General features: G+C 41.9%; 1 protein-coding gene across 2 annotated transcripts in view; it reads right to left on the reverse strand.

Moving 5' to 3' along the window:
- Positions 1-11,427: 11,427 nt before the first annotated feature.
- LMO2 (LIM domain only 2) overlaps positions 11,428-13,488 on the reverse strand; it is a 48,684-nt gene continuing 46,623 nt past the window's right edge. For both annotated transcript variants that reach the window (XM_086748227.1, XM_086748226.1), the window contains one exon: positions 11,428-12,428. In XM_086748227.1, coding sequence (XP_086604353.1) covers positions 12,209-12,428 — 220 coding nt within the window. In that variant the 3' untranslated portion in view covers positions 11,428-12,208. The remainder of the gene's footprint in view (positions 12,429-13,488) is intronic.

Raw genomic sequence — 13,488 nt, forward strand, 5'->3', positions numbered from 1 at the left:
TTCTTAATTTGCTTTCTTGAAACAGAAAATTTGTATTCAGCTGGAGTACTTGGACCACTCTTGGCTGTGAGGGTGGTGAGGTGCTGGCATAGGTTGCCCAGGGAAGCTGTGGATGCCCCATCCCTGGAAGTGTTCAAGGTTGGACGGGGCTCTGAGCGACCTGGTCTGGTGGAAGGTGCCCCTGCCCAGGGCAGGGGGGTTGGAACTGGATGATCTTTAAGGTCCCTTCCAACCCAAACGATTCTATGATTCTATAAATCTTCATGTGGGTATGCGCTGGTAGGATCAGACCGTGGCCATCCCTGGGAGATGAGGGTGCTGACCGCTTCCAACATCAGACTGCTTGCAATCTCTGCTTGCCAAAGCAGCAAGAATTTATATTAGAGTAGCACTGATGAGACAAATACAAACCTGCTTATATAATCAGTCTCTATAGGCTGATTCTAATGGATGGTCAGGATCTGCTAAGACTGAAATTAAAAAGGTAACAGTACACATAGATGGGAAAATAAACTTACTGCAATGAATATCATTAAAAGAAAAAAAAATGTTGCGTATTAAGGGTATATGCAAATACTAGATTTTTAAAAACTTTCTTCCACATTCTATTGAAAATAAATATGTTTTTTAGAGAAAGCATCTTTTCATTTCGTTTTAATTCCTGTCAGAAAAATATCTTTTCCAGAACACTGTCCCTAGAACTGATTTCCTCTAAGACCTGCAAGGAGGATTCTGAGGCCTGGCTTTGCAATAGGAATGTGGAAATTTTTGCAAACATGAGGTCCTGTGCTGCCAAGCTCCCAGGTCTGTGTGAAGAAGCCCAGTGTCTCAGACACGGCTGCATCACCAAGTGTAGCTGCTGCTGGAACCTCTGGAACCCAAACCTGTGGCCACATCCTCTCCTGAGCCGCAGACCAGAGACTCACCAGCTTCCAGCCGCCGGCTAGTCCACAAAAATCTTGAGTTGAGTGAAAGTGTGTCAAACCCGAGATGTTGCAGGTGAAATGTTTCAGGCTCAACAAGCAAAATCTATTTGCTCAGCAAAAATAACTATTAGATAATGTAGTCACAAAAATAATTAATTGATAATGGTACAGTCCTGTAAAACTAAGAATTCCAAAGCATTTCACAAACAATGGCTTAAGCTTCACAGGCACCCTCTGAGGTAGATAAATGTTAAATACATCACATTTTGTATGGAATAAATCAGATGAGATCTGACAGCTGCAGAAAAAAAATAGAAACTACTCTTTTCATGTCCCTTACTTTAGTGAGTTAAATATTCTTATGTGAAAGAAGGAATTGTTTCTACTGCATGATTTTACATTAGTAATCATTTTTCTCTCTGTTCTTTTTCAGATACCAGCAGTATGTTATTGGAACAATTGATTGTCCTAGCAACATCACTCAAATAAGAACTGAAAAGGAACAAGCTAGTGGTTCTATGACTGCATTTGTGCTAGCTGTTGGGGACATTTTGTCCTTTATAATTTGTATGATTGTGAAGTTCCCTGTAGAGAAGAAAATACAATAGTAAAAGTACATTTAAAATGTTGTTAAAATGCTATTACTTGTATTTGTGTTTGTTCTCGGTTTTGTGGTCCATGAAAATCTAACAATGCAGAGCTGAGAGAAGCTACGTAACTCTTTATTTATGTTAAGTTTTGCTAAAAGAAAGATCCAAAGTGTGGTTAGTATTGTTTCTAGTACTTGCATAATTCTAAGGCTTGCATTGGTTGTCAGTTATCAACTGTTACCTTTTTTAGCAAATAACAAGAATCTATTGTTTAATTTTCTAACATGGTCTTGAGGGGACTTCTTTTCCTCTGCGACACTTTCTATTTTCGTTTTGAAAACCTACTTGAACTCTTTCGTGTTATTTCCGTGGCTGAATCCGTCTTCCTCTGCTCCTATTGTGCTCCATTTGATTTGATGTCATTCCATGTAAACTGACACGAGACATTACCTTCCATGTAATGTGTGTGTGTTTTGGGGAGGATTTCGTCCCTCAAGCAGCCAAGTTAGATATTTCGTAAAATTGTACAAACGACTCTGTATTTCTTTCTTTCTCAAATGCCTTCTTTACCTTTCTTTCTCCTTTGCTTTTTGCTCCTATTTTAGTGTTTAAATCCCTCTATTATTGGTATAACGCCGCGTCATGATCTGAATTTTCCTCTGCATTCTGAATGACAGCCCGCAGCGTTAAATAACATTTGCCAGTCAGAGCAGTATGAAACATCATACAGTGAAAAAAATTAGAAAACCAAGAGCAGACAGACTAAAAAGTATTCATATGTTATATTCTTCCTGCATATATTATCCTTTATGCATAACATAAAGCATGTATTACCTTGAACAATTAAAACACTTCTGGAATTTTTTAAATAAAATAGTTCAGTGGCTGAAAAGGAAGGCAAATAAGATTTGACAGCAAAGTAGAAACTGTAACAGAAGGAAATACAAAAAGAATTAGAAAAGTGTGTTCACTGCAGTGAGTGGATGAGGACAGCTCCACATAGGCAACTCTCAAGGTTTCCAGATCTTTGTTTCTTTTCTGAGAGTTAAGGGCAGTCGTAAAAATTAATTAGCTGTGCTACTTAGGCTAGGGGCTCAAAGAGCTGTCATTTTACTTTTCCAGTGGAAATCTTAACAATTGCAAGGAACACACCGTAAAAGAGAAACACCTCTTCCTGCAAAATGCAAATAAAAAACCAAAACCAAACAGAAAACCCTCACCCAAACCCAAAAGCAAACAAAAAACCACTTCAAGTTGTAGCATTTAAATGTTTTACCCACAGCAGGCTTTGCATTCTCCATCAAGTAACTGACAGCAGCGTTAACTGTGGAAACAGCTAAGTTATCATCGCATTTTTTAGTTCAGTGTAGATATAAAGGTTCTTTTCCACTTTAATAATGGAGCCCAGTTTTTCTTCCATTATCACCAGTCTTCGAGCCAAAATGGCTAAATGTATCAGAGGTGTTCCTCAGGCTGAAAATTTCTCAGATTGCTTCGCACATCCCATGTTTAATCTTCGAAAGATGATGAGGCTTTTAGCATCCTTCATTTATTTTTGCTTATTGAAAATCTAATGGAACGACATGCTAGGGCTCTTTACCACTGGGTGCTGAGCGTCTCTTGAAATTTACCTGATGTGTGAAGATTTTTGCTGAGGGGATGGTCTACATTTCACAGGATCAGCTTCTTAGTGCTGGAAATGGACAAAACGGAGACTTTGAGGGGAGTAGATGGCTTGGGGAACTGGCACTAAGAAAGAAGCTGAGGTCCAGAAAAATTGTGTTGTTGTTATACTGTTATTATTGGGTTTATTTTTTATTTTAGCAAAGAGGAAATAAGGTCAGGGCTCCACAGAAACAACTAAGCAGTGACTTTTGCTTGGAAATCTGGTCATCTAAAATTCACCAGAACACAATGAGTGGCTGTAATAAAGAGCACGGAAGGAGTAAGGTAAGAAAATGAAAAATGGGACCTGTGCAAACATGCAGCTACTCCAGTGAGTTGCATAAAGATAATTCAGCAGTCCTCTGTAAGGTAGGGGATTTACATATGAACTGATAACCAAATCATTTTTTTTTAGGCTTCACAGGAGTAAAATCTCAGATGAGATGTGAAGGGTGACAGCGGGGTAGCTAAAGGGATCGGGGCGGGGGGGGAGGGTAGCTAAAGGGATCAGAGCCAGAACTTCAGTGAAATGTGTTTGTGAATAAACTCAATATTACGTAAGAGCTTGTCGGACATTTTAATAACAAATGGGATATCTGTCGGAGTACAGCTTCAGGCTGCCTTCTGACAGAGTGAAACAATGGTTTAAAAAACCCTTCCTCATTACTGCCACGTAGACACGGGCAGTGACGACGCCCCTCCTGAATCTCCCTCACATGGTGGTAAATTAGCCCAGACAGCTCCACGGTCAAATGAAGTCAAAGGAGTCACCAAGAATTCAACCAATGGACTTCATCTAGTCGTTACAGTGAAAGACTCGAAGCAACCATAGCTGGAGTCTACTCCCAGCTTTCATCCTCCTGGACCCTGCAGGGTACGCCATGTGCAGTAATCATAGAATCATAGAATCATAGAATGGTTAGGGTTGGAAGGGACCTTCAAAGGTCATCTAGTCCAACCCCCCTGCAAGGAGCATGGACATCTCCAACCAGATCAGGTTGCTCAGAGCCTCATCCAGCCTGGCCTTGAACATTTCCAGAGATGGGGCCTCCACCACCTTTCTGGGCAACTTGTTCCAGTGTTCTATAACTCGCATCGTAAAAAAATTTTTCCTAATTTCTAATCTAAATCTGCCCCCCTCTATTTTAAAACCATTACCTCTCGTCCTATCGCAACAGGCCCTACTAAACAGCCTTTCCCCATCTTTCTTGTAGGCCCCCTTGAGGTACTGGAAGACCGCTATCAGGTCTCCCCGGAGCCTCCTCTTCTCCAGGCTGAACAGCCCCAACTCTCTCAGCCTGTCCTCGTAAGAGAGGTGCTCCAGCCCTTTTATCATCTTCATGGCCCTCCTCTGGACCTTCTCCAACTGGTCCATCCCTTAGCATGGAAGGTTGCAAGCTGGATTTGAGCCTCATGTCCTCCTGCCCTGCGGGTCCTGATGTGGAGATGAGCTGGGGAAGGAGCACTGTAGCGATACGGCTGTGGCTGGTCCCTCTGGAATTGTCAGACGGCCCTACATGGATGCTCTTGTCTACATCGGTTGCTGAAGGCTGTCAAAAAGCCACCTCTGGTCCTCCCATATCTTGCGCGGCACAGCTCTGAGTCAAAGTGCTCTGTGACTTCAGGCTTGTCTTTTCTTATTAGCGAACCTTTTTGTCTCGGATTTTTAGCTCCCAAATGGGTCTAAAATATTTATGTCTGTTTGCAGAGTTTGGAATCCCACTTAGAGAGTGATTTTAATAGACGGGGCTTTTTTCTTCCGATGAAAGATTCCATGTTGACACAAACTGGCATAACCAAGTTTTATTCTTTCCCAGGGTTGCTTAGCTCAGAGTTGGCTTTCCTTTCATATCATCCTCTTTCACATAAATGTGAAAGTATAAAAAATAAAGTTTATTTACCTTACAGAGCGTGAATAAAAAAGAACAACATGATTCTTGCCTCTGAGAGCTAACACGTCAAATTAAGCAGATAGCGTGGAAGTGGATGATCAGTAGGTGCCTTCGTCACAGGCCAGGATTTCTTGTTCCTGCTTTCAGGACTTGTGCATCCAGAGTTGTGCGTGCTGGATTAGTACTGACAGAGAATAGCACTGACAAACTTCACAGGAGGCCAAGATTGCTAATTTCAAACTTAACTTCATCAAAAAAGGCAGGAATAAAGCTCCAGGAGTATCTATAATTTCATGCGCTTACAGCATTTTCGCTGCTTGTGGCTCATGACACATTCGTGGCCAAAGGGATGTGTGAAATCCCTGAAAGCAGGGATTGGAGGAGTATTTCAGGGTCTCATGGAAAGTGCTGAGACCCTGGTTGTTTTGTGTGGCAGCTCAGGAGGTCTTTCTCTACCTGAGGAACACGGAGAATATTAAAGCACCTCTAGAGAAAATTCAGCTGCTATTGAGTCTTTCCTGACCTGAAGAAGACATTTGTATGAACCACATAGCAGCTCACTTTTCACACACTCTTTCATTAGGTTACTATCTGAGATTGTTAACGAGGCAGCCAGTTAGCGGCGGCTGCAGCGGTGGGGTTTTTTGGCTGCAGACACCTGTGAAGTAGGAACAAGGCTGAGCCCAGCGTACACTCATCAGATGATGGCAACAATAAATGACTGAAGTGTTGAGCTGGATTTGAAGAGGTAGCACCAAGATAAAAGACTCCAGAAGCCCTTTGCAATTCCCTTAGTCATCCATTCCCACTGAAAGCTTCTCTTTTGAAGTTTCCAGGAGGTCTGGCACGACCTTTGGTCGTCCTTTTGGTCAGAGCTCTTATCTGTCTAGTGCAGACCCGGCCTCTTTTTGCTTGTACTACTCAAAAACAGTTATTACGGGATAAACAAACTGTATTTGCTGATGCACGTTCTCAGTTTCCTTATCAGCTGAACAACACGCTTCTCGTGCATGTTGGGTCAAACGCGCTGCTGGTCCAGCTCCAAGAATTCCCAGGCGACAGCACCGCAGCTCGTTCAGTGCTTGCTTGCACCTACTGACTGCAAAAAAAACCCATAACCATGTTGTGTTGGAGAGCCATTATGATTTCGCAGTGTTGCAAAGCATCCTTAGGTTGATGATTGCAGGTCTGAGATCTTTTTAACGAGATATCATCATGATATCTAAGCACTGGTTTGAGTAGCTGTCAAGATGCTTTGGGATATTGTCAGATGGAAGACTATGTGTCTTATTGTAGCAGAATTTAAGTTTTATTGTGATTGTATCTTTAAAATAAATGTAAATAAGTAAATTGTCTATACCTCAAAACCACTTTGCAGCTCTTGAGAAATACATTGGGAAAGTTACCTGATATGAGATGCCAGACACGTATCTGAGGAGAGAAGAAAACCAAACCCCTAATCCTTGCCCAGAATCAGGGATTTAAAAAAGTCAGAAGGCTGGAGACTGAAGCCAAGGGCTCAGATGCCATGGTTGAAAAGCTACTCCCTGTACTAACAAGCATCCAAATCTACTGCCATGGAAAGGGAAAATACATCTTGTCACAGGCATCTTATGTTGTGGAAGCTACACACACAGAGAGCGTACAGGAGTATTTCACTACAGTATTTCAGTAATATGAGGAACATCAGTCGGTTATGAGAGAAAACATCTCAGCAATCATGTTAAAGGCAGCTGGCACGGAGCTACTGGCCTACAAAAGGGGTGAGTTCTCTTGGGTTGTGGCTTTAGAAGGTTGTTCCTCTCTCAACACTGCAGAGCAACGGCTGCTTTTCCCTACCCCAGTCACTACTGTCACAGCATGCCTCCTCCTCCTCCATCCCAGCGCCACCACAGAAATCAAACTTCTTGCAGCTGGTTACAGCCTTCGCTGCATTATGCCGATGTAGAAATATAACCGGAGAGAGAGCAGAGATGATCAGGAAGCATTCAGCAAAAGGTGTATTCCATCATTTTATTAAAAAAAAAAAAGAAAAATCTCTTCCCTGAAAATCTTAAATGGGTTTTTCATGCATTATCTGTTTATCATCCCCCCAAAATGAGGTATTTGAAAACTAAATTGTTAATGGAGAAACAGTTTAACGGGAGCTTTTTGATCATCCCTTTGCTGTCGGTGAAGAACACAGAGAAGGAGGCTTACTGGTGGTTCAAGCATTTCTCGAGTATTGCTGCAGACAGCAGAATGGTGGCTCGCTGTCTGCATTTGAAGAACAAGCCAGACATCTCATCGAATGCATTTATTTTAGCCAAAGTTCATGGGGTTTTACCACCCATGCCCAAATGTCCCCACAGGCTATTAAGTTCTGGTTCCGCAAACATGGCTGAGCTTTGGATGCCAGATTGTCTCTCATGCAGGGAGGGATGTGTTTCACTGTCAGGCATCATTCTTAGAAAGTACCCATACAAAATGCTATCCGAGACTGCTCTCCGACGGTCAGAGTGTGTTTGAGATCCCCACTGTTGGACAGGTCAGGCCATGCCGTACCCATACCTGCGTCATCAGCCCAAGCGATTGGTGGTTGAGTGGTCACATTCAAGCCAAGAGATCTGACTTCTGCTCTTGTAGAAGTTTGGCTGAGTTACTGGGTGACCTTTAAGCAGCTCATGTTCATTGTGTGCCTCAGTTTCCCCACCTATGGAATGGGGCTTGTAGCTTGACAAAGGGAAGAATAATTCAGGAGCACATTAGTGCTTGCAAGGCACTTGAAAAGTGTTAAACGGAACACGGTTTACTCCTGCAACACATGATTAATTAACCATCAGAGATCTGTAGGTTTATTAGGAACCTTTCAGAGATGTGCCTTCTCATTAGCCCGGTACAAAACAACCCCCAGCGGGAGGGAACAAGTGCTTCAAACAAGGTTCAACTTTCTGCCAGTTTAATCTTCATCTCATTGACAGACTTCTGAATCTTAATTTAATTATGGTTCCTTAAATGTTTTCTGATATCATATCTCAGTCTCTCTGTTCTATTTCTTTTTCTGGTTTCTTTTTTGTCGTGGGACAGAGGAATAGGTCATTTTTTTTCCCAGTGTCCATTAAAATTCCCCTTGCCTGCAGTGCAGTATGCTCTACAAAAGAGATGAACCTGCTGCAAGTGAAATAAGCTGATGCTGCACTGTCTTTCTCGAGCAACAAAAATCTTTATAGATTATTTTTCCAAGTGTCATGAATCTCCTTCAAAGTCACGAGTCGCCGTTATCAATTAATATACTTAATAGTGGCAATTTCAGTTCACATTCAGGCCGTACGGAGTCTGTGCTCGCTCCGGCAGATGCTTGAAAGCTTTGCCTTTCGGAGATAAAATGCAACCTTGTATGTGATGGGGGTGCTAAGGGAGGGTGATTCGGGAACAGAAAGACATGGTAAAGTGCAGCACCTGAGGCCTTCTTGTTTTCTGAATTTACAGTCTCGGGCTGGCAGTTGTATAAATGAGTGATGCTCTCTGATGTTCTCTTCCAAGCGGGCTACGAAATTGGCAGGGAGTCTTTGGTTTTGTGCTGATGTGTCCAGAATTCAAATAATTTGATTCTTGGGTATAATGACTATTGGAGGCACAGTATTACCTTGAGAAAAAGAGATGGGAGAGACAGCTTCTGTATTCTGTATTGAATTAACAACCGATTCCCATTTACTCTCTCCGCTGAAAACTCTATTATGCAGGGCTCTTATTGCCCTTATTCAAGGGCATGGAATTAAAAAAGTGATATGGATGGTAATGCTCTCATCTTCCTACCATGACATTGAATAATGAGGACAAAGAAGGGAAATTGTGAAGGATGATACGCCTTTTAAAATCCTGCTGATATTGAAACTGTATAAAGGACAACGCATTTGAATATCACCTGATGGAGTAATATTCAGATTATTGTGCTTTTTGCCTATGACTTTAAATCATCTTTGCTTTTATTTTCGTCACTGTTTTTGGAACATTTTATTTTCTTGTGACTTCAGGAGAGAGTCCTTACTGTAAGGATGTGAGATGGGGACGGAGGTGAAGTGTTGGTTACGCTAATTCCAAAAGAAATCTGTTGTCTCTCCTCCTGGATCCGGAGAGCAAGAATTAGGAATCTGGTGGGGGAAAGCCCTCCAACAAACTGGTGTAATAATACAGGTAGGGTAATGCTACCGCGAAGTGGAGGCTCTTCTTCTGGAACAAGCCGTCATTTTCTGGTTCAGCTTAAGCCTTCTCTTAAGTTACATAGACGAGATCAAACTGGTGATCTTATAACAAAATGAGAATTTCCACTGTGGACCCTGCAGCATCCTTCCTTTACACATATATTCATTTAGGTTTTAAAGTGTATTTTCCTGTGTAAATGATATCTTACACAAAATAATGAGTGTTTTTCCATTAGGAGATTTTAAATGATGTTTTACAGAATGAGTGATAATATCTCCATTTTACAGGCAGGCAACTGAGAAGTAGAATATTCAACTACCTTGCCAAAAGTCACCCAGGAAATACAGGAATGCAGTACATGGGGAACAAAACACGCGTCTTGCACTCATTAGTGCAAAACCACAAAGCCTCCCTGAACCTAATCTCAACCCAGATGCTAAGGAGGCCACTTATGCTAAATTTTCAGTCAAACCTCTCTGCGAGGTGAAATCATGGAAACCAGCTCCACAGCATGCCTCAGCAAGGTTAAAAATTGGTGATGCTCACTGTGTGTGTGTGCTCCCTGAAGAAAGATTGCATACCTCCACCCTGCGTTAGCCTCCTGGTTAGGCATCCGCCAAGCTGTGTAAACTAGCAGGGGTATTGAGACTCCGGTTCTAGCTGGGCTGAATATTCGCAAGGAGCCATTGCGGGTGAAAAGAAACGATAGCTCTGTTTTCCTCAGGTACATAGATTTCTTGCCTGTGCTGGTAGGGATACATTTTAGGCCAAGAATTATAATTATACCAGCTGCCTGTGGCCTCCAGAGGTCAGTGCATCACTTGAGAAGAGCTACATCGCAGAGCCCTCAAGCCTGATCTCATTACATATGGCTTCCCATTTCACCGGTAATAAGATCTAAAGGTTTTGTCCCCAGCGCTAGTTGTGACAACAAAAGCAAGAAAAGAAAAAAATTATTCTCAGAATATCTGTTGTAAAATGAAAAATGTTGTCATTGCTCAGTACTACCACTTGGCTGAGAGATCTCTTAGGTGACAAGTTTATTGAAAATAATCAGACAAAGAGACACCCCATAGGCTTAGGTGCTACTCCTTACGTGTTTGTACTGATGGGGTGAATGGAGGTGCCAACCATCTTCTGCGTGGACTGTCAGACTTCTTCCACTGTGTCATAATCTTTATTTTTTTAGTACGTTTGAACACAGCGTGCAGTTCTAGTGACACTCTCGACAATGATAACGTAGAACCAGAAAACATACAGAGATGAGAAACAGATTATCAGAGGCGTGAGACAGCTTTCGTGCAAGAAGGAACTTAGACTATTCGTCTCAGGAAAAAAAAACAAGTTGGAGGGGATATGATAGAGGTCTTTAAAGTCAAGAATAGTGAAAAAAAAGTGACAGGAAATGACCCTTTGTTGTCTCTCAATATGATAATCAACCAATGAAGTTATCAGGCAACAGATTTTGAAATCAACACAGCATAGAATTAAACCATGACTTTAAACCAGGACTTGATGGAGCCTCAAGAGTCAAAAAGAGGGACTAGGGCAACTCATGGAGAATGGGTCCGTATGTCGGTGTTAAGCAGAGGGGTCTGAAGCCAAGCTCACACAAAGGCCTGACCAGGCCTACTTCTCATGTTCTTAGTATTACTATAATGCTGAGAAACTTCCTTTTGCTTAAGAAACAAGTGACAACAGGTTTTGCAGGAAAGGCTCTGGACTTAATTATTTCTAAATGCTAGCAAGCATTGATTGGCTCTAGTGGTGTTATACTTGATTCAATATTCCAGAGCAAAATCGGGATGAGCTACCTTTTTAGGAGACCCTGCTCTTACATGGTCTCCTCTGAGATCAGATAGCTTCTGTCTTTGTTGTGAACTAACACCCAAATGAATTTCTTTGCGGACCACCAGCCCCAAAACATCCTCAGAAACAACGAAGAGCCTCAGTGTCACACAACACTATCTAATTTCTCCTTAGCATGAAGAACTCTGCAAGGCCTACTGAGACCTCAGTGTTCTTCCATTATTGCTTTGAAACGCAGCCTTAAGTGGATCCAGCAGGCATCAGCCGCAGATGAAGTGTAGAAATCCTGCTACAAAAAATAAAATAAATAATGCAAACAAAAATCCAGTCCGACTCCAAAAGGAAGAAATAACAACACTCGAATCTTCTGTTATTTTTATTAAAGCTGCAGAGTCTTACTACACACAACAAATATTTTATCGATATAATCTAAGTTAATAAAATAGTTGAACAACTCTTTAGATTTATATCTGTATAGAAATGATCTGTGGAACATCTCATCTTGAAACAGCAGTGCCCAAAAACAACTATTCAGCAGGATTTTTTTAAAGAAGAGCTTGGGACTAGAGGATGCACTGTTCATTCTCAAAGAAAAAAAAAAATCCATGCAAAAATAATCACCACTCTCTTCCCACTTTCTCTCCTACCCGAAGTGTAAGGCCTTACAGAGCGACCAGATAAGTGATGGCCTTTTTCTTTCAGTGTTCTTCCTCATGTCTACCTTAGGAGCTGTCGTCTAAACTCAGTAACTAAAACAAGGCGAAAAGAAAATTCAATTGCACAATCCTAGTCTGCAGGTGACAAAGTCATAACATCTCGTTACAGAAGTCCCTACGCTTTTTCCAGTTACGGGAATTTGTTATCGCATTGCGGTTGTTCCCCAACTCTCGCCTACATGGCTGATGTCAGTTATTGTCCATACGCCTTTGTTAACAGAAGTCAGTCTATCTATTGCTTCGGTCTCTCTTCTTCACCTACATGTAGTTTAGATTCTATGTAGCACTGCCTGCAAAGGGCTGACTCCGTGGTATTTTTCCCCCATTTTAGACAAAGCCCATAGTTCAAGTGATGATCTCCTCACTGCAGCTACACATCGGTGTCGCCCGTGAGATGTCTTTTATAGACTATTGGAGGCATGTCCTTGCTAGATCATTCCATTTATCTTAGTCCACTCGTAGATGTCCTGTTCACATACTATGTCCGAGTTGATGAGGAGGTATCTGTCCCCCACACAGAAATGTTTCTGGCAGGCAGCACATTTGAAGCATTCAAGGTGATACACTTTGTCCTTCACCCTCATGGTCATCTCGTAAGCCCGGATTCGCTTGTCGCAGGAGGCGCAGAGGCCGTCTTGGCCAAAGAGCCTAAAACAACAATAGCAGAGAAGTGAGCAGAGTTCCTTTGGGGGGGAGACAGGAAAAAACAAATCAAAACAAGAACATCACACTGGTGCCTTGATCCATTAGTCACAGTGTTGCCAAGTTACACAGAGGTCACATGGAAAGCTTCTGAGCAGAGCTCTCAACTTTGCAATACCAAAAATTGAAGTAGGAAGTCCAAGGTCCTCACCTTTTTTTTTTCAATGTAATTGACTTCTCTGGTCAATGACCTTATCCTGAATTGCTGAGCAGCTTCAGGAGGAGTAAATGTTCCCCAGATCGTAGCATAAGTTGTGTCATGCTAATACTTCCGCTTCTGTAATCGATGGAAATTACCTTTCCATTGATAACTTTTGCCTATCTTCGGCTGTTGCTATTGCAGTTTACAGAAAGGAGTTGACATAAGCCATGGTCTGAGACTGCCCTGTCTCTTCTGGTTGCCTCCACATTGGAGATTCTTCCAAACCCAAACATTTCTATATCCATGAAGTCACTTCTGGTGGATTTGAGAAGGAAACATACTGAGACCTCCTAGATACCTATGCTAGTCCAAACAATTTTATGATGTGGACTGCTCTTTAATCCACATTGAGAAACTCTGCTGAGATCGTGATGGTATTGTCTATTAAAAGGAGCCTCTAACGAATGCATCAGATATGTGTTCCCCTCGCCACACACCCCACCATTTGGCTGGAGCAGTGCGACATAAATAAGGAGGAATATATTATTATTCTTTTTCTTAAAAGGGGGGAGAAATGCTACTATGTATGACTCATTCAAAGTATACACCTATTGAGTTTGACTTCTAAGTTTCTGTACTAATTCTGAAAGAGTTTTTGCACCTCCTGCACTTCTCTTACATGCGCTGTGCCTGCTTCATACCGTCTTCTGAACTGGAAAAGGGATGCCCTCTAAATTAAGAGATCCTTAAGCTGAAAGACATAATTTCTCTTGTCTACCAGGAGATGTCAGTGTTCACCTCTGCCTGACGAAAGTAATGCTACGGTTACAGAAGGGTTGCCAAATATCTCATTAATAAGGGAAG

The sequence above is a fragment of the Chlamydotis macqueenii genome, chromosome 5, assembly GCF_036417535.1.
Source record: "Chlamydotis macqueenii isolate bChlMac1 chromosome 5, bChlMac1.mat, whole genome shotgun sequence".
NCBI lineage: Eukaryota > Metazoa > Chordata > Aves > Otidiformes > Otididae > Chlamydotis > Chlamydotis macqueenii.